The sequence below is a fragment of the Nyctibius grandis genome, chromosome 8 (genome assembly GCF_013368605.1).
Source record: "Nyctibius grandis isolate bNycGra1 chromosome 8, bNycGra1.pri, whole genome shotgun sequence".
Lineage (NCBI taxonomy): Eukaryota > Metazoa > Chordata > Aves > Nyctibiiformes > Nyctibiidae > Nyctibius > Nyctibius grandis.
In genome coordinates, this window is record NC_090665.1 from 8,933,797 (window position 1) to 8,953,749 (window position 19,953).

At 50.8% G+C, this 19,953-nt stretch overlaps 1 protein-coding gene across 1 annotated transcript; it reads left to right on the forward strand.

Annotated features, from left to right (window-relative positions):
• The first annotated feature begins 274 nt into the window (after positions 1-274).
• On the forward strand, positions 275-1,222 carry SOX2 (SRY-box transcription factor 2). The gene has a single exon (XM_068406907.1). The coding sequence runs from the start codon at positions 275-277 to the stop codon at positions 1,220-1,222; it is 948 nt and encodes a 315-aa protein (XP_068263008.1).
• The last annotated feature ends 18,731 nt before the right edge of the window (positions 1,223-19,953 follow it).

The window sequence follows — 19,953 nt, forward strand, 5'->3', positions numbered from 1 at the left end:
AGCGCGCGGCCGGCAGAGAAAAGGGAAAAAGGAGGAAGAAGTTTTTTAAAATCAAGGCTCCGGCGGTAATAATAGCAGTTATTAGCATTATTAATCCATCAGCGAAGAAGAAGATCCTGATCTTGATCCAAGTGTGGTTTTGGGGAGTCCCCCTCCCCCCTTTCCTACCCCTCCCTAGGAAAAAAAAAAAAAAAAAAAAAGTCCGGTTTGGGACTTCGCTGCGGCTGCTCCTCGCTTCTCTGCTCAAGGCTGGTTCCAGGAAAAAGTAGTTTGAATGTACAACATGATGGAAACCGAGCTGAAACCTCCCGCCCCCCAGCAAACTTCGGGGGGAGGCACAGGCAACTCCAACTCAGCCGCCAACAACCAGAAGAACAGCCCGGACCGGGTCAAGCGCCCGATGAATGCGTTCATGGTGTGGTCCCGCGGGCAGCGGCGGAAAATGGCCCAGGAGAACCCGAAGATGCACAACTCCGAGATCAGCAAGCGGCTCGGGGCGGAGTGGAAACTTTTATCCGAGGCGGAAAAGAGACCCTTCATTGACGAAGCTAAGCGGCTCAGAGCTCTGCACATGAAGGAGCACCCGGATTATAAATACCGACCCCGGAGGAAAACCAAGACCCTCATGAAGAAGGATAAGTACACGTTGCCAGGGGGCTTACTGGCACCGGGCACCAATACCATGACGACTGGGGTAGGGGTTGGGGCCACCTTGGGAGCTGGGGTGAACCAGAGGATGGACAGTTACGCGCACATGAACGGCTGGACCAACGGAGGCTATGGGATGATGCAAGAGCAGCTCGGCTACCCGCAGCACCCGGGCTTGAACGCGCACAACGCGGCGCAGATGCAGCCCATGCACCGCTACGACGTGAGCGCCCTGCAGTACAACTCCATGACCAGCTCGCAGACTTACATGAACGGATCGCCTACCTACAGCATGTCTTACTCCCAGCAAGGGACCCCGGGCATGGCCCTGGGCTCCATGGGCTCGGTGGTCAAGACGGAATCCAGCTCCAGTCCCCCCGTAGTCACTTCCTCGTCTCATTCAAGGGCTCCTTGCCAAGCTGGGGACCTTCGGGACATGATCAGCATGTATCTACCAGGTGCTGAAGTACCAGAACCAGCTGCCCCAAGCAGACTTCATATGTCCCAACACTACCAGAGTGCACCTGTTCCTGGCACAGCCATTAATGGCACACTCCCTCTATCACATATGTAAGACAAAGGGGCCGGGGGTGGGGGGGTGGGACGGACGGGACTAAACAAAACAAACAAACAACAAAAAAACTTTTATTAGAAATTCTGGACTTTCTTTTTTTTTTTGGACTATTTTTGTACAGAGAAAACTCGAGGGTGGGGGGGTGGGGGGGGCAGAAATTAAACCGACAAGGAACTTGTATAGATCTCGGAGGGGAAGCAACTACACAAAACTTTTAAAAAGTTCTAGTGAAAACGGTAGGAACTTTGCAGAAAGTTTGCAAAAGTCTTTACCAATAATATTTAGAGCTAGACTCAAAGAGCGAAGAGGAAAATGTTTTAATATTTGCAGGCAACTTTTGTACAGTATTTATCAAAAGAAACATGGCAATCAGAAAGACCATTGGTAATATAGAGAGGAGAAAAAAAAACCTCGCGAATTTGCCAATTATTTTTTAAAAATAGAGTCTACTTGGAGCATTGTGGCTTTGGCAGCTGAATTTATAGCAGCTGTGAGAAGAGAGGACATTATTTTACAGCATTTGGACATTTAAATTGTTTTAGAAATTGTACAAAAGACAAAAAAGGTAGAATGAGTACTTGCAAACCATGGGATTGGTTTGCTGTAAAAGGGCAAACGTTTAGATTGTACTAAATTTTTTTTTTTTACTTCTTGTTAAAAAGCAAAAATTGCCATGCAGGTTCACACGCCGTTTGTTAATTTATAATAACTTTTTGTTTCCAGACTTCATCCTGTTTAAAGAAAAAGAAAAAAAAAGAGAAAAAAAACAACCTGAAATTACTGTGTTTGAAATATTTTCTTATGGTTTGTAATATTTCTGTAAATTTATTGTGATGATATTTTAAGTTCTTTTTTTTTTTTCCTCATTTTCCGTAGTTGTATTTTAAAGATTCGGCTCTGTATTATTTGAAATCAGTCTGCCGACAGTCCATGTATATATTTGAACTAATACCATCCTTATAACAGGTACATATTCAAGTTAAGTTTTTACTCCATTATGCACAGTTTGAGATAAATAAATTTTTGACATATGGACACTGAAGTTCCGCTTGAGTCTTGGATTTATTTTTGTAACGCAAGATGTTTCTTAAATAATTCATGCAGTTGCAGGTATCATCGTAGCCAACCGAGTACGATAAATAATGCAGCAATATATACAATGCATGAATATTTTTATATGTATGTATAGAGAGCGAGAGAGTACGATAGCTTTAATGGAATAACTGCCTGTGCCTCCTTCAGGGGGACGGGAATGCGGAGTGAGACGCTCGTTTCCCAGTTCCCTTCCCAGGACGCGGGGTGCGATGGGGTAAGGGGGGGGTCGGACTCGGCTGCCTTTGACCACTTGTTGCCTGCGGCGGGGCCGAGCCGGGGGCTGGGGGGCGGCAGCTCGGCCGGGGCACTGCGAGCGGGCGCCTTGTTTGCATTATACAGATAATTTATTTCTCTCTTTTCCCAACGTCGCCTTCTTCCTCTGGGGCACGCAGGAGGGGAGCCGGCTTTTCGTGGCTGGGCACCGTGAGGCGGGCGGGCGCAGCTGCGGCCGGGGCTGGCCGGGGCCGAGCGCTCCCCGCTCCCTTTGTTCGGGACTTCCCAAACTTTCCTCTCCTGGCTCCTGGGCAGCGCAGGAGGAGGTGAGGGGGCGGGGGTGGGCTTTGCCGGGCAAAGGTAAGAAACAAGAAAAAGCGAACAAACAAACAAAACCAGTCGAATGCCAGAGACTTTCACGTTTTATCACAGCTCTTTCTTGAATCCTATTTCTTAAATTGCCAGCGCGGTGTAGCCCCGTTTCGGACACTCTCTGCAGCCGGTCACAAGCCCCAAAGAGAAGCGGTGACGCCCGCCAAATAGGAGGAGAGAGAGATCCGCCGTCCGTGCCAGGTAGAGTTTTGCTTTGTACAGTTGTAAGCGCAATTGCCGAGCAGACGGCTCCGCGCTGCTGCGCACTGGCGGCCGCGCTCCGGCCGGCGGCAAGGCCGGTCCCCACGGGCAGGGCAGGGCAGGGTGGGAGGTGGCGGGCAGCAGAGCTGAGCAACCGCTGAAGCAGCCCCTCTTCCTCCCCGTGTGGCCCAACGTTTATCTGGTGCTGCTAACACGGCTGCGGTTTCCCTTGGGAAACGCGCGTGAGGGAGATGCAAATAATATTAATAATATTTTTTTTTAAAGGGCACGAAATTGGGGGCACTGTGATTGCAAATTGGTCGTGTCTTCTGCTAATGGTGTGTTGTGCATGGCAAGGGAAGGATGTGATGGTTGGCTTAGGCAAGGCACGAAGTGGGCACTCCGGCATGGGGGCAAGTGTTGCTCAGCTTCTCTCTCTGGTATTTCTTGTCTTGGTCACTGGATTATCGCTTTAGCTCCGGGAGGAAGAAGGCAGACCAAAAAAAAAAAAAAAAACAACCCACAAAAAGTTACCTGGCTGGTTGTGTCTTTTATTTGGTAGTGTTATTTCCTAGGCTCGGTTCTGGCCTCCATCCTTGAAGCCTGGTGTCCAGATGAGAGCTAACATTGCCAGCCTCGGAGATGTGGAGTTCTGCTCACTGCCTGGTTTTGTAGTTTAGCTCCCTTTGTCCCTTGTATTTCTGCACCGTCGTGGTACTTGGGCAGCACAGCAATTCTTGCAGATTCCCAACCTTTTCTGTTTATTCTACGTTAATGCAAAGAGCAAAATATTCTTTTTCAGAGCTGTAAGCGTTTGCAATGCATCTGGGGATTATTCACGTGGTAATGAGCCCACAACCCCGCTCCCGCTTGCCTTGCTGAGAAAAGAGAACCAGGAATAAAAGCCCAATCGATATCACGATTCTATTTTTTAAAAGCGAATCTTAGCCAATTAACAGCAATAAAACCTGGCCCCTTTTTGAAGTGCTAACTAAAATATTCGAGGGGGGTAGCTGGAAATGTTGGTCCTTTTACAATTCGCATAGTGAAGGCGAGCTAATACCATTAAACAAAAGGCACTAAGCCACATTCAGGCTTAGTGAATTCAGCAACTTTTTATATGGGCAATTTGTTTAAGCTTAGATTTCGGAGTACGATGTGGAATATATGTGGTTGAAACCTGATCTCCCTTGGACAGATTCCTTACATCCATCCATCCATCCATGCAGGCATCCATCCATTTATCCGTTTAGAGAGGATAACCCAAAGCATTTTACACATACAGCTGAACGATTTTATTTTTAAAGTGTTACTTGGAGGAACGCCATTGTCCACTGCTAATTTTAAATTCAACACATTCTATAACCCCATTTACACCTAAGCCATTATCCTGGGCTTTCGTTTATGGCAGCTGAAATGTGTAGCAGAGCTCGTGGGTATGTTTTTATTTTGGTTATTGAAGGCCTTCTGGGTCCCCCGTGTTTTCCCTCTGGTGAATTGTTGTGTGCTTTATAGCTAGGGTGATGCTCAGTCCAAGAGCGCCAGTGTAGTGTTTCGCTAACGTTCTACAGAGCCGAAATGAACCCAAGGATAAGATTGTAGTTTCCCCTGTGATTTTTTTACGGCTTTTTTAAGGTCTGGGGTGTTAAAATATTTTGCGGAACTGGAGAGGTAGATTAGCAGGGTTTCTTGCCAAAGCTGGGAAGCTGGTATTACAGAGTGTCCCAGGGGGAAATCGCTCACATTAACCACTAAATGAATATTTGACAAGGGCTCATTCGGGGGTATTATTACTACAAACGGGTCCCTACTGGACTTTCCAAGGGTCAAAGAGCAATGGTTCAATTAATTATTTAGACTGTTAGTAGATTTGGTTGTAATAGCTGTACTTATTTCTGCAACCGACAGCTTCTTGCGGTGGGGGACCTGGGGAGAGGCTCTCTGCCTGTCAGCCCGCGCTCTAGCCCGCGGGCGAGCAGGGACGGGTGGACCGGCTGCCGGCTGCCTTCACACGTTTCTTGGCCGAAAACACGTTTTTATTCCTTGAGATGCCCACTGGTGCCGTGTGGGACATCGGGGGTGGCGGTGATCCCCGCAGCAGCGTGTTCTCTCTCCAGAATCATTCCTTCTCGTCCCCCATGGGCAGCAGAGCTGTATATCTGTCTCCGAACAGGAGGTAGATAGCTCAGCAATTTAAGTAGTATATAATATAAGTCCCACTGAAAGAAAGAGGCCATTACTGATAGGTGTGATTAGATACACTTTAGTTATTCAAATCCTGGTCTAACTCAAATATTAAAAGCTAAAGCCTGCCTCGGTGCGTACGAGATTTCCGAGGATATATGCAAAATGCTGACATTCAGATGGCAGGAGAGATTCGTCGCTGCGTTTTTAACGCCAGCCAGCCTCGCCTGACACTGTCGTTTCAACATTTTTGTTGTTGGGGGGTGAGAGAAGGGAGGATTATTTTGTTTAATTTCTACAACAAACATGTCCGCAGTAGTAGATACTAGAAAAAAAAATGTTGGGAGTGTGCGATTAGGTGACAATAATATATGTTGAATGAATAAGAGATAAGCTGGAAGGGGGGAGAGGGAAGCAGTAATTACAAACCCAATTCATTCAGCTTTTCAGGACTTTTGTTGTGGGAGCTCCATTGACGGGCTTCGAGCTGCCAGTTTTCTCACATTAAAAAGAACTGATCAGCGCCTCAGGGGGACAAGCAACACCGCTTAACTGCATAGTGATGGGGTCCTCATTTAGAGCCATTACAACAAGAAAATTAAACAGAGCCTTTTGTGTGCACCAGGTTTACTTTTCAATTGCTGACAGTTTATAGCTAACTGCTCAGAGATTGAAGTTTGATTGCGGTTTGATCGCCTGCTAGTTAGCACCACCGCTATTTTAGTTTTGGTAATTAAAACCAGTTTTTCTGACCATGGCACGGGGAATTGCAAGAAGTTTGGTACTATTTTGTTTTTGAGGAATCAATTCGCTTGGCGAGGACGCACAGCGCTGAAGTGAGTGGGGGGGCTCTTTTGCTTGCCAGCCGACAAGAAAAGGAACCCAGGGATGGAAATTCTCGGAGCTGCACATTTGTCTGTGCGGGAGCGGGAGGGCGAGCTCCGTCCTCCGGGCAGGCACCGCGCCGGGCTCTGTCCGGGGACCGCGCCCGCGCTCCGCCGCGCTGCCCGCTCCGCGCTGAGGGGCTCCGCGGAGCTCGGCGGAGCGGGCTGCGCTGGCAGGTGCCGGGCGGGCGGGCGGAGCGGGGTGGGGGGAAACAAAGCAAGCCCCCAAACCCTGCCGTGCTGAATTTTGAGCTTTGCTTCTGGAGTACGCAGCGGATTTGCTGTGGCTGAGCCGCGTGTGTATGTGCGCATCCGTGTGCGCCTGTGCGTGCAGGGGGAGGGGGCGCGCCGAAACGAGCTGTAATTTTTCATTATAATTTAGCAAGGGTGGTAACGAGCCGGGCTCGGACACTACTGCAGGGGAAGGTCTGGCCCTGCCGGCCTCGCTCCCCCGCAGGAGACGCCTGCACCGCCGAAGACAGGAGCGCGGGGAGGAGCCCGTACTCGGGGGTCCCAGCCGGGGGCGGCGGAGCGGGGCCGGGCCGGGGAAGTTTCTCCCGGAGTTTCTCTCCGGTAACTCCGGCTGCGGGAACCAGCGCGGCGTGCTGCCCCGCAGGACCTCGGCCATGTGGACGAGAGCTTTTACAGCGTGTTTTTACGTCTTTTTTTCAATTTCGTTGTAAAAATTCTTTTAGAGTTTCTCTGTGTTTTGCTTGCATCCCCTTCCCCGCCCCCGCCGATAAAAGACCCTCTTCCTCCCTCCCAGTGCGTTTCAGACTCAAGTCACTGAGCGGTTACTCTAAGGCCGTTGACTTCTTCGGAGGAGCGAGAGGGTCCGCAGCTCCGGGGGGTTCCCTGAGGGGCACCCCACGGGGCCCGGCGGAGCTCGGTTGGTCCAAATCGGCGGTGCCGCCGGTTCCTAGAGGCTCTGGGGGCGGCGAGACCCCGGCAAGCCCTGGGTTGCACTGCCAGCTCCGGGGCGCGGAGCTGGGCTGTGTCCTCTCGGCTGCCCAAAGCTCGTCCCGGAGACCAGCAGCGGGCACATGGCTGCCCCGGCCCCCCGGCCTCGATGTGCCCCCGCTCCCGGGCCGGCGGCAGAGACCTGCACCCTGGGCCACTGCTCCTGGGGAGCGAGAGGGGAGGCCCGGGCCCCTGCGGGCTCCCCCGCCCCGGGACCTCGGTGACCCCATCATCTCCGCAGCAGTTAGGGCTGATGACGTAATGTGGGCGCTTTTTTTCAGAAAGTCGTGATTAACGGGGGGTGGGGGGAATCCCACCGGGTGCTGGAGAGAAACAGGCCTCTGCAGAGCCTTTCCCGCGGGAAGCCTCCGGAGGGGTGCCTTGGGGGACACACTCACACACACACACTCACACACATGTCTTAGGCTGCGGCCCTGATCCTGCAAACCTGCCTCCCCTCCTGCGGGCAGCTCCCCGGCGCTGGGGAGGCCCGGCCTGGCAAGCGAAGCTTACTCGGGCGAGTAAGGACGCCCGGGGCCAGGTCCAGCTTAATTAGAACCAAACCCCGCAGCGCTCGGCAGGGCGGCCGGGCCGGCTGGCTGCGCGCAGGGCAGGAGCCGGGGCTCCCGGGAGCAGGGCCGGGGCTCTCGGGGCCGGGGCTCGTCCCCGCGCTGCCCCCATCTGCCCGGCTCCTGCCAGGGGTGCAGGTGCCACGGGAGCAGCTCTCCAACGTGTCCTTCTGGCATTTCTTGGAATGCTGGTTCCTTTAAGCTCTTTCAAATTGCAAAAGTTGCGGAAGACAGAGAAATAATTAATGTATTAAAACAAGCAGCGAATTCCTCAGGAGGCACCTTATCAACTCCAGCCACACTGGCTTCATCCCTCCTCGTATGCTAATGTGCCGTGACGTCACCGGCACCAGATTGAATGTGAATCAGTTATGAAATTATTAGTTTTAGCTTAAAAAGCAATCTGGCTCTCCCGCGAGTGGGGTTTGCGTTGCTGCGGGTTCTAGCTCCGTGTCCTCCCCATGTTATGTACACACAGTAGTTGCGACTTTCCTGTCACATGAATCAATATTTCCAAAGCACACATCTGAACTGGGGTTGATGTAAAGAAACCCATAGATTAATTGGGTTCCGTTTCTGAGACGGCTGTGTCTTCCTTATCGATACACACATTACACCAGAAACCAGGCAATCGGATTTCCTCCTACTTTTCAGGTAGGCAAGAGCTCCTTGTGATTTATTTCTGTTAAGATCCTACTGAGGGGGTGTGATTCTTTGCCAGCGTCTGAGAAAAAATACCCAGGAGTGTTTGCTTTTGCTCGCGATAGAGGAAAACGAGCCGGAAAGGGGGGAAATACAGAAATTTATTTTTTGTTTCCGATAGAAAGATTTTTTATTTTGGATTTTGAAAAGGAGACTAGCCCAGCGGTGGAGGGCCAAGGGATCTGAGCGGGGAACAATGGGAATTAACACCGTTTCAGTCGCTGAGGCCACTCTAATTAGATGTCTGGATCCGGCGAGATCAAATACCTGAATCTAAACCCCTCGGCTCGGTTTCTTTTGCTTGCAAATGCCTCTGAAAAACGGTTCTTGAAGAAACCAAACTAACCCTAAATTCCCCGGAGTCCTTTTCGAGGAGTTTTGTCGACAACAACTTTCTCCTCGGTTTAGGGGGGCCGGCGCGTCCCCTCCCCGCGGTGCCCGCCGGCCCCGGAGCTGCCCCGCCGCCCCTGCCCGGGCACCCACGGTAACACACCCCCCGTCACCCCCCCTCAAACGCTGAAGGACACTTCGGTCTCTTTGGCTGTTTCTTTCTCCCGAGAGCAGTCTGCTCTGCTACCATGAATTATGAATAAACTTGTAGCTCTTTCTCCCGGGGACACCCGGCGTCGCCCCCCGCTCTGTGCTCTGGGGCTGCGGGGGCCCCGGCGCGAAGCCGCCCCCGGCCGCGGGGAGGGAGGTGGCACTCGCCCCAAGTCCTTCTTCCAGCAGCCCCCTAAGCAAAGAAAGGAAGAAAGAAAAAGTTGTAACTGGCTGAGAAGTGAGTTTTCTGACTAATGAAATCCAAAAAGAGTGGCGAATATAAAGTATTGTAAGATTTCTTCCCTGCCCCCCCCCCGGCACTGATTGGCAATACTCTTTTTTTTTGTGTGTGTGTGTGTTGGTTTGAAAAGCAGGAAGAAATGTAATGAATTGAGTGCTGTCAGAGATGTCTTCTCTGTTGATGTGGTGAATGGCAGTAGCTCCCTGATCCAGTGCAGGTGCAGTAGAGCTGGGGAATAAAAGAGGGGGGCTCTCTGTTCAGTGGAAAAAGCACATTCCCTACAATAGACCACACACTGCCAGCCAGCACGGCATCAGCTCACACTCTCAGACTTTTTTCGCCTCTTTCCACAGTCCTGAGCTCACAAAATGGCTATACATTAGCACTAGTTAGGGTTTGCTTTTAATGAACAGTTGTGACTCCTTTTGACCAACGTTTAAGTCTGCTGTGCTCTCTCTGAAGACAGGTCTGTTTTGATCACAGGTTTTAAAAAATGGCCCGTTTCCTCACAAGGCGGCTCATTCAGGGCCATCACTTGCATTTGATAGCGAAAAAAAAAAAGTTCTCGATTAATAAAGGGTCTCTAATGTGGAAAGGTTTTTTTTCTTTTTTTAAAAAAAAATATATATAATAAAATTATGTAGGGAGGAGGAGAGACACTGTTTTTAAATGGCTGAGATGGTCTAATCCTGTACACGAACGCATATTAATCCTGTTTAGAGATAACCTGTCTCCTTTTTGGCTTAATATATTATCCTTATACATGGATAAAAACTTTGCGCTCCTATTAATTCGGTCCAGATTGGTTTTTCTTGGCTTATTTCCGTCACTTTTTTTTTCTCCTTCTCGGCTGTCTGCTCAGAGGAAGCTCGATGGTTACACTTAGTTGTCCAAGTTTTATTCGAAATTTTTCCAGAGCGAGGGCTCACTCCTCAGCCAAAGGCGCTGATTGACTCTGTCCCTCTCCGCCTCGCATTTAATGTGCCTCGTCCTATCGCGGCCAAGCCAGTGAGCCGGGATTTTCATGGCATCCCGGAGCAGCCCTTGCTGATTCCTCTTACACCTATCCTGCAAGAAGTAGATTAAGCTCTTTTGGATACACTTGCTGATGCGTTGCGCTGAGGAAAATTGCTCGGCGTTTGCTTATGAAAACCCATGTTACTGTGAAAAGTTCTTGTTTTTTCCCCTAATCGTGGTAACAAATAGCATCAGCTACTGCAACAGTTTGGCAAAGCCATTCTTTTCCTGAATACTGCTAAACGGGAGAAGCTGACAGCTAACCCGTTATTACCCGAGCTCCGAGTGAACTCCCCCCCCCCCACCTGATAACAAAACGTGTTGGCAATAAATGACATTAGAAATAACAGTCAGATGCCGGTGGGTGCCTGGAGCACGTTTCCAGGGGTCAGATCTTGTCATCCCGCGCACAAAAGAACGGATCTTATGTACATAGGAGAGAAGAGATCATATCGATGCGCCTAGATGAAAAATACAGATCGTTTACACTTTGTTTTCGGGATGTTTCAAAACGCCAGAGCATCATCACCTGACAGTGCCTTATTTACTGCCAACAAGTTGGAGCTCTCCCAGCGCCAGCCTTCACCCCGTTGCTGCTTAATCAGAAAAGAAGGGAAGATGGGGCTTTGCCGGGGGGTGCCCCGTCCCTCCCCGGGCTGGGTGGGCGCAGGGTGTCCAGCACCGCCGGCAGAAGGAGGTGCGAACCGCCGCTGTTCCCTGCTCCGGGTTTCCCACTTTCTTTCCCCCGCGCTACTTGATAGCCTTTGTGTCCTATTGCTGCACACACCCATAATTAATCCTCCTTCTTACCGCTTACATCCCGGACCCAAGGGGCAACTCAAACCTATTTAGATCGCTTTGGTTGGTTGCACAAATTTAAGTGGCAAATGAGTTATAAACCTAATAACTGCTTTAATAAAAATAATTATTTGATTACGGCAGAGGAAATTTGCTAGAGTGCAAGGATGCGGCTGGGTTTGCGTTTTGGTGGCGGTGAGGATTTGGATTGAACTCAAACGCCTTTTAAAAACGTTACTCTGAAAGAAAAAAACACAAAACAAAAAGAGCCCCCAAATCCCAATCCTAAACCCAGCCTTACATCAACAAAAAATCCTCCCGATTCGCGGAGCGTTGGGGAACATTTCCCGCGATATTCGGAAGAAGAACTAATTTGTAAACAGAAAAATCAATATGAGATTTGGGTGGCTTTGAATTAATTGAAAATAATCAACACGGGGGACCATTAATCACAGACGCTGGTACCTCTCACTTTTTTCTCGTTAAGGATAAAGTTTCTGCGCCTCTTTCAAGTGTATTTATGCTGCTGGTTTTACAAGGAAAAGTGAGGATGCAACAAGACCAGCCGCGTTGTCCTCTCTATACTTTTAACGCTAACATATTGTTTGATTACTAATTCGAGTTAATATGATCTTTATGGCAACATAACAGTGGATAATTGGCCCTTTTTCTGAACAACAATGTAAATCACAATCGCTTTATTATTTAATAACGTCAAACGCTTCGTTGGATTGGCCCCGACAGAGAAGACCTTTTCTTTCTAGGCAGTGTTGTTGAGAAAGAACAATGCAGATCTAATTGTGGAGATTTCAGAAGTTGGCTCCTGTAAATGAACAGCTTAGATATGGAAGTTCCAGCAGATGTCTGCACTTTTCCCTGTGACAAACCTTGTAACCCCCCTTCCTCCCCCCCGGCCCCGTCCTCCCCCCCTCCCCGACTTATTGAAGATTTTTTGTTCTCACATCCTAGCAACAACCTAAATCTTCCAGTCGCAAATACACCCCTTTCCCCTCGTTGCTATCCAGCACTTCAGATGGCAGGCTTAGGCGTACACACCAAATTAGTGCTTGGCCCAAGGCGCGCTTCGCCCCTTGCTCGCTCCTCGCCCCGCGCCCCCCATCAGCTGCGGGCGGGTGGGGGGGGGGGGGGGGGGGGGGGGGGGGGGGGGTGTCGGGCCGGCTGCGGGGGGTCCGGGGGGGTTTGGGCTCTCTGCGTTGCGGTTCACCACCTTCTTGCCAGCCCTGTAAACGTGTCGGGAGTTTGTTCTGCAACAGTTTGGAAGCGACTGCAAGTTGCTCAAGCCGTTATGTGGCAGGAAAGGTGCCAGGGCCTGCCAGCCGCTGGGGAGGGGGCGCGACAAGACCCCCGGCAGAGTCTCCTGCCTGCCGCCCCGCTGCCCTGGGGGCTCCTGTTTGTCCGACCCCCCTTCTCCGGCCCAACTGACCCAAACCCTCCCGGCTCCACTGTGGCATCAGCAATGAGCCTGCCCCAGGGGGGAGGGCAAGGCTGCGGGGACGGGGTTTCCCCCCGGGACGGCTCCGAGGGAGAAGTTGCGCGATTGCTGGCAGGGGGGGACGCGCATCCCAGCGCGCATCAGCTCCCCCGGCCCTCGGCTGCGCCCTGATCCGCAGAGCTCCGCAGAGCACTCCGCAGTTGGGGCGCTGCGCGTGTTTTTCCCTTGCTCTTGAGGCGACCTGCCTGGGATCGGCCTGTCGGGGCGGTGGATCCCGCTCCCCTCCTGCCCCACCGGCCCCTCCGGGGCAGTTCCGCGGAGAGGAACTGATTTGGCAAACTTGGGCGGGGGGCGCTGGCGGCGCTGCGCAGCCCCTGCCGGGCCGCTGCCCCCCGCTTCGGTGCGCGCCGAGGGCCCCGGCAGCGCGGGGGTAGGGCGGTGTGTACCAGCCCTCCGCGCAGCCGATCGCTGCCAGGGGTGTGAAGAGATGAGGCAGACACACCAAATTCGGGATATTTTCCCTTCCTTTTGTGCTTTATTCTTTTATTTTTTTCCTTAATTAATTCTTGACACAAACTAGCTAAATCCTCCTCCGCAGCAAGCGCAGCGAAGCCCCGTTCTGCTCCCTCCCGGGGTGCTCCCACAGCTGCCCGCGTCAGGAGCCGCCACGCCGCTGCGATGGGGGTCCCCGGAGCTGTGCCTCGGGGCTCCCCAGGCGCCGGCACCCCGCCTGCTCAGCCAGGCCCTCCCCGGGGCACCGCCGCCCCGAAGTTCGGGGGCAACAGCCTCACACCTGCGACGGGGTGGGGTTTTTTATTTGTTTGCAAGAACCCACTTGAGGAAAGTATTGAAAACACAGACCTAATCACTGAAATTTCCCGAAACAGAAATCCAGGTTCGGTGACTCGGGGCTGCCAGCCCTGCCTGCAGCCATGGGAAGCGGCTGATGAATCCCCGTTGACCTTTGAGCCATTTTCTCCTCGAGTGGGTAGAAAAACTTCTTTTTTTCTTTTTTTCTTTCTTTCTCTTTTTTTTTTTTTTTAGTTCTGCCTTTCCCGGCTTGTTTGTTTGTTTTACAACTTTACTTTTCCCGCTGACATCACCTGCCGGGGGGAGCACCGCGCACGCTGGATGCTGCCCGTGGGAACGCGGGGGGGGGAGTGGGGGCGCAGGGGGGAGCGGGGGTCGCCCGGGCTCTCCCGGCAGTCAGCCGCGGCCCCGCGGCGTGCCAAGGGTTAACCGCGCCCGCCCCGGGGCTCTGCGCAGCGACGGATGAAACTGCCGCGACTTCCCCAAAAAAAACATCGATAGGAGAGAGATCTCCCGAAGCCCCGGGATACAGCGGGCCGGGCCGGGCCGGGCCGGGCCGGGGGCGGGGGAGGCCTGGGCTGCTGCCACTCCCCCCCTAATGAGCTCATTTCCATGTCTGCGCCTCCCGCAACTGTGAGAAAATCCACCGGGACACGCAGCGTGCCGATGCGGCCTGGGCTGCCCCGGTCTCCCCGGTGACAGCGCCCGCCCGGGAGAGCCGCGCCGGTGGAGGGGGGGAGACTAGATAAATAAAAATAAAATAAAATAAAATAAAATAAAATAAAATAAAATAAAATAAAATAAAATAAAACTTCTCCCGGGCCAGGCACCACGCAGGTTTTTGCGGAGCGCGGGGGAACCCCACACCCACGCGTGTCTCCCGTGGGGCCGGGCTCCCTGGAGCTGTGCGCGGGGGGCACAAAACTGCCCGGGGACAGTCCGGGAGGGGGAAGGGAGCGCTGAACAGCCCCACACTTATCAATAACAAGATGTATAAATATCAAAGTGAAGGAGCCCGAGTAAGTCTTTCTAGAAGCGAGGAGGAAGCTTAAGCAGCTTTCTTTAATGGTGATTTGTAGCTCTGTAAGGGGCACGGATAGCAAATACCCTGCAGGTGCATGTTGTAACACTGCCATCCGGACTTTAATGTAGATTACTCTCCAACTCGTTTGATCGGTCCTTTGAAACCCTTTACAATTGCCTGTGACGAACCGCCAGTCTCAGGTTTTTTTTTTTTTTTCTTTGAATAATGCCTTAGGGGTAAGTCCTCGGGGCTTTTAAAGATCTCCAGCACATTTTAAAAAAATCACGTTAGATTTTTACTTTAGAGCGTGGGTCCATGTCTCTCAACTTGAGGCTATTAACAGGAATCTTTTAAATCATTAATCATCTAATAACCACCAACTTTACTCTGGAAGGGAGATGCAGGGGTCTTCTAAAGATCTCCAAACATGTCTATCCCTTTCGGGATCATCCTGTTTAAAATTTAGGAGGCAAACACCCTGTCCCTCCTGCTGAAGTCCTGGAGCTGGTGGGTCTCCAGTGTTTATGGACTTTCTGCTGGGTAAATCTGTGCTGAACGCCTTTGGCCATCGAGAAACCCTCGGTGCGGGCTTAAAGAGTAAACCCCAAGGGTCAAGCAGGGGAGAAGCCCTCCCGCACCCCGAACCTACCCTCTGTCAGTGCCTCCTAGCAAACAGTGAGCATTTTGGGGCAGAAAAAAAAAAAAAAGACGAGAAGATGCAATAAATCTCGCAGATGTTTCCACTCTCTCTGCAAATAATGCTTAACCTTTAATATTTATTCGTTACTATTAATTAAAAAAAATAATTGTTGAACTTTTAGCCCTTCAACTTCCACAAGCGGCACTTTGTTTCTCTAAAATAAACTTGGGAGAAGCGATCCCTCCGTATCAAACTAGGGATTTGAATTAAAGGCCCATTTGGGACACTTGAGACTACAAAGGGTTACACATAAATAAATGCCACATTTGCCTATTGCAAAAGTTTTCTCTGTCCTTTCTCAGTCACAACAGGGGAGGAAAAAGCCGTCGTTTATTATCTAGCGCTGGGCAGGAGCAGCCCCTCCAGAATGTGCTCTTAGATTTGGCCGGCAGAAGAGGGACTCTTTTTTTCCCCCCCTCAACAGCAGCTCCTTTTGTTCTCCAGATCTCTTTCCCAATTTCAAGCTTCACTTGCAGATCCTAAGTTTGTTTGTTAATGACGCTATTACCATCTGGCTCGTCCTACTTTCCAAAAGATATAAATCTCCCCAGTTTCATTGCCTACATTATCATTTAAGTGCCACCATAGCTGGAAGAAAAATATGCTTTCAAGGCTGCAAATTCTCTTGCACAGAGTAAGTTCCCCGGGCGCAGAGCTGCCGCCCGCCCCGCCGGGCTGCGGGCCGCTTGGCAGGGATGGCTCCAAATGGATTTCACCTCGCAGCGATGCTGGGAGAAGGGGAGACAGCACGATTTGAGTTTTCCACCAGAAACTTAAGTGAACCTCCACCCCCCCTCTGCCTCTTTTTGTGACTGTTTAATGCATCTGGCTACTTTGAACCGTTATCTTCGGCGGGGAGAGGGATGCTCGCCCGCACCCGGGATGGGTCCTGCCCCTGGCAGGCTCCTGTTTTCCCTTACCCAGCGTGAACCCCTGTCTCTCTGCCATAAGTACATACGCCAGGCGTCGTACAGTAAAGGGAAGAAAAGTTTGTGCTCCTCTTAGTGCAAAACGGTTGCAGATTTGTGTGCGTTTAAGCATAAAGGAACGGGGGGAGGGCGAGAAGGGATGGGGGAGGGAGTTGGGTCGGTTTGTGTATGGGCTCCACAATGACTCTATTTATTCGCTGCAACCAGCCTGGGCAGATTGAATAGGCAAAAGAGAGACACTCAGCCTTCCCAACGCGTGGGCTTTGTGGGATCTAGTCCCCACTAGCAGATTTCCACTGCTAATTTCCCATTCTGCAGGGCTCTCCTGCGAGGAGACACGGCCGTGCCCATCAGCTCCTACTCCCCCAAACACCACCTGTGTCTCCAGTCCTTCACCTCTCCTCGTAGAAGTTAAGCGAGGAGAGAAGTTGAAACCTTTATCGTTTCTTTGCTGGGTGTTCGGCAATGGTTTTGCAGAAAAAAAAATTATTTGAATATACATATATATACGCACACATACATGTACATGTATTGTCAAGCGAGGGAAAAGGTACTCCTCTAATATGGGAAAGAAACCCAGGGATTTTTTTTCCCCGAGTGATCCAATTGTTATAAATAATTATGGATGAAAAGAAAACTCACTTATTATGTACTTCTAATACTGTGACTACATAGGAGAGGAAGGGGGCCAAACCGGTGATTAATTAATATCGCACTGGCGTAGCTGTTTTCTCGCGGAAGGCCTTTTCCCCCCTTGCCGCTGCCGAGTTATCATTCCAGTTCGAGTCATGTGTAGTCAGGAAGGGATCTTGTTTATAAATTTATATGACGACCTTTTCTTTGTGTGTGCTCTAAAGTTGATATGGACAAATTGCAGAGGTATACAATTTAAGTAGATGCACTTTTAATCACCGATCATTAAAATGGTTATGTTAAATATACTCAATTACATGCATGACTTCACCCTAACAGTACTTTCTATTCTCCCAGCTGCTCACGTATTCCTTAACTATAGTCAGCAGAAGAAACTCGATTATGCTGAATCCATACATTTCTATGGATTTCATCAGCCTAATTAATGCTTCAGTGTGGTCCATGTGCCTGAATGGTCCCTTTGCTATTACTTGGGTAAGGAGGCAGTGCTGGAATGCAGAGGGGCTTTCTTTCAGAGATACCCATGGGGGTCACTCTAGGACTCTGATGGCAAAGGTAGCAAGTGTTAAATAGCAGAAACACGCAGAGAAAGGGAAGGCAGTGATGTAAAAGGGACATTGATACTGTAGGTATGCCCAACAGGTCAGTGATGATAATTAAAACGCTTAAAGAAGAAAAGGTAAATGGAAAGCTTCCACAATTCGCAGCGTGCCTGGTTAAAAGCAAACAAATCAGCCCGCAGAAACGCACCTTGCTGAGCCTGGCGGGAAAAAAAAGTTGACAGCAGATTTTTAGCCTAAAGAACTACCAGGGCAGCCTTTTCTGCCAGCACCGCGTTTAAATGCCCCGTCTCTTCTCTAATTTTCTCTTTGTCGAAATGCAACGTGTCAGGGAGAGGGGGCCGGGCCGGGCCGGGCGCTCCCTTTTCCTGCAGCCCCCCGGCTCAGGGCAGGCACAGACGCAGCTGGTAGCAGTAGCTCTTCCCCTCCTCCCCCCAGCTTTCTTCTGAAATGAAGAAGTGATTAAAATAAATGGGATGCGTTGCAGCTTTAGCGCAAACAGCCAATAGCTGCTTTTATAACAACACATCTTCCCATCTTAGCATTTAGTGAGATCTAAAAGGCAAGAGCGCTTCCTGCTATTCAAACAACATTTTAATCGAGAAATGCATCGAGATGTATTTGTTTTTTGTTCCCACCTGTTGTAGTAGAAGACCATCTGATCACACCTTTCTCTGGCTGCTGGGAGACATGAGGGGAAATCCGAGATCTTTCTTGTCACCCACTGCACTGCCCAAAAGGCGGTGATGGAACCCGCATCTCTTCCCTGTTGCTCCACCATGCACTCTGCAGCTCAATTGTCCTAACTTCGCGTCGGTGCCTTGCTGCAGCCTTCACCCTTCAAGGGGAGAGAGAAAGCAGGGAAGATTTCAGATCTATAACCAAATTATAATGTAGGAACTTTATGCTTGTCATGCTGATTTAATGACTTTTATAGTAAGTGTAGGCTTTCTGTCTTTTGAAATTAGCTCTTCAAAACGCTTTGTGTAATGACAGACACTAGACATGAGAGACAAATGCACAGGCAATAGTGGGATAATAATCTGGCAAACACTGCGCCGTTTAATATTAAAATGGAGAACAAAGTGCATTAAATCTCAGCGGAGATGTACATCGTTGTCCGATGCCATTGGCCCACATGTGGCCTCCAGAGTGACCCAAAAGGAGCGTGTCCTCTGACAGCCACCGTGCCTGGGTTCACCTCGAAAATGAGCAGACACCAGATGTTGAGTACAAAATAGCATTTCATGCAATGCAGTGTCCCTTTGCTTTCTGGTGGTGCTTACATGTGTCTCAGTACTGTAAATATCCTGATTTCGACAGGCTGGTTCTGCTGGGCCTGGCCCCTTGCTCAGTTCCCAGCAGGGTGATGTACATGCTGCGCTCACATATATGGCTCCGAATGTATAAATCCCCTCCGTCCTTAAGAGCATTTCCGTGCTCCCATGTTACAAGGTCCAGAAATCTGTCCAAGAGATGGTCTTGATAACAAAGGGAGGGGTAAACCCAAAGCTATAGGTGCATTGCAGTCTGGGCGACTCACTCATTGCCTATAATTGTAAATAAGGTAAGTTCACACGGCGATCGAGTAACGAGGGAACAAGAGGCCTATTTTAATCAGGTGGTTATCTCTCCTTGGTGGAGATCAGAGCTCCATCGCTCCTGGCCTTCTCATTGTGTCCCCCCTGCTAGAAATGACAGCTCCTCCAGAAATAACCAGCTTGGTCCCTGGATGGGATTTCAGCTCTTTTGCACTACACATGTACCAATTGTCATTTTATAGCTACAGCAAAACCTCTAAATTATATAAGTGTATAAACTCGGCCTCATTAAATCCTCCCTTTTGGATAGCCTGAAAGTTGGAGAGTATATTGCTGTAAGCCAGAGGAGACTTAAATTATATCCAAATGGGGATTGAAATATAGTGGTACTTAAGCACACTCCTTGTCTCAGCTACAGAGGTTTCGTTTTTCCCCTTTAGAATGTTATAATATTACAAACGCAACAGTTTCCGTATGTCAAATCAAACGATCTGAAATCCTATTTCTTGATTCGGCCTACGGGTCCCTTTGTGGTGGGGACAAAAACACAAAGATATGATCAAACACCGTAGCCTGACCAAAGAGAAATTTATCGTTCATCTGAGAGAGCATCCTAATTTGAAGTTAAAACCCTCCACTTCTAGAAAGCATCTGAACACGCTGTGTAAGCTGCTTTCTTGCGCGTGTGCCCATGCAGACGGATAAGCAGGGGTGCACAGAGGGACAGGGGGCAGGGGGCAGCGGTGACCCCGCACCTTAGAGCACGCCCTGCCCACAGGTTGATTTTTCCACCCCAACCAATATAAAAATGAACGTTTCTGTGGGAAATCCATGCCTCGGTGGGCTGCCGCTGCCCCCATCGCACCCCTGCCCACCCGCCGCCGCGGCCCAGGGACAGGGCTGGGGCAGGGGGCTCTGCCCGGGGCCTCTCTCCTACCCCCCTGCAGGGCACCCCAAAACGGCTGAGCTGAGCTGAGCTGAGCTGAGCCCCCTGGGCACGGCGCTGCCAGCTCCGGTGAGAGGGGCACGGCCGCTGCGGGGATCGCCCTGCAGAGCCCGGCGTGAAGCCCCCAAAGTTGGGTTTGGCGGGAGTGGGTCGCCTTGTCCCCTTTTCCAGCCCTCACAAGAGGGTCAGTGGTTTAACCAGGCGTCACCAGGACTTCGTTTTATTCCCGGCCCACTGAAGCGTGTGGCTTTTAGTGACTGATGGCCGCTGTGGCTGCCTGTGCGCGGCACAGTTGCTCTCACGGTGCGGGCTCCAGATGGGCACGTCCCGCAGGCTCG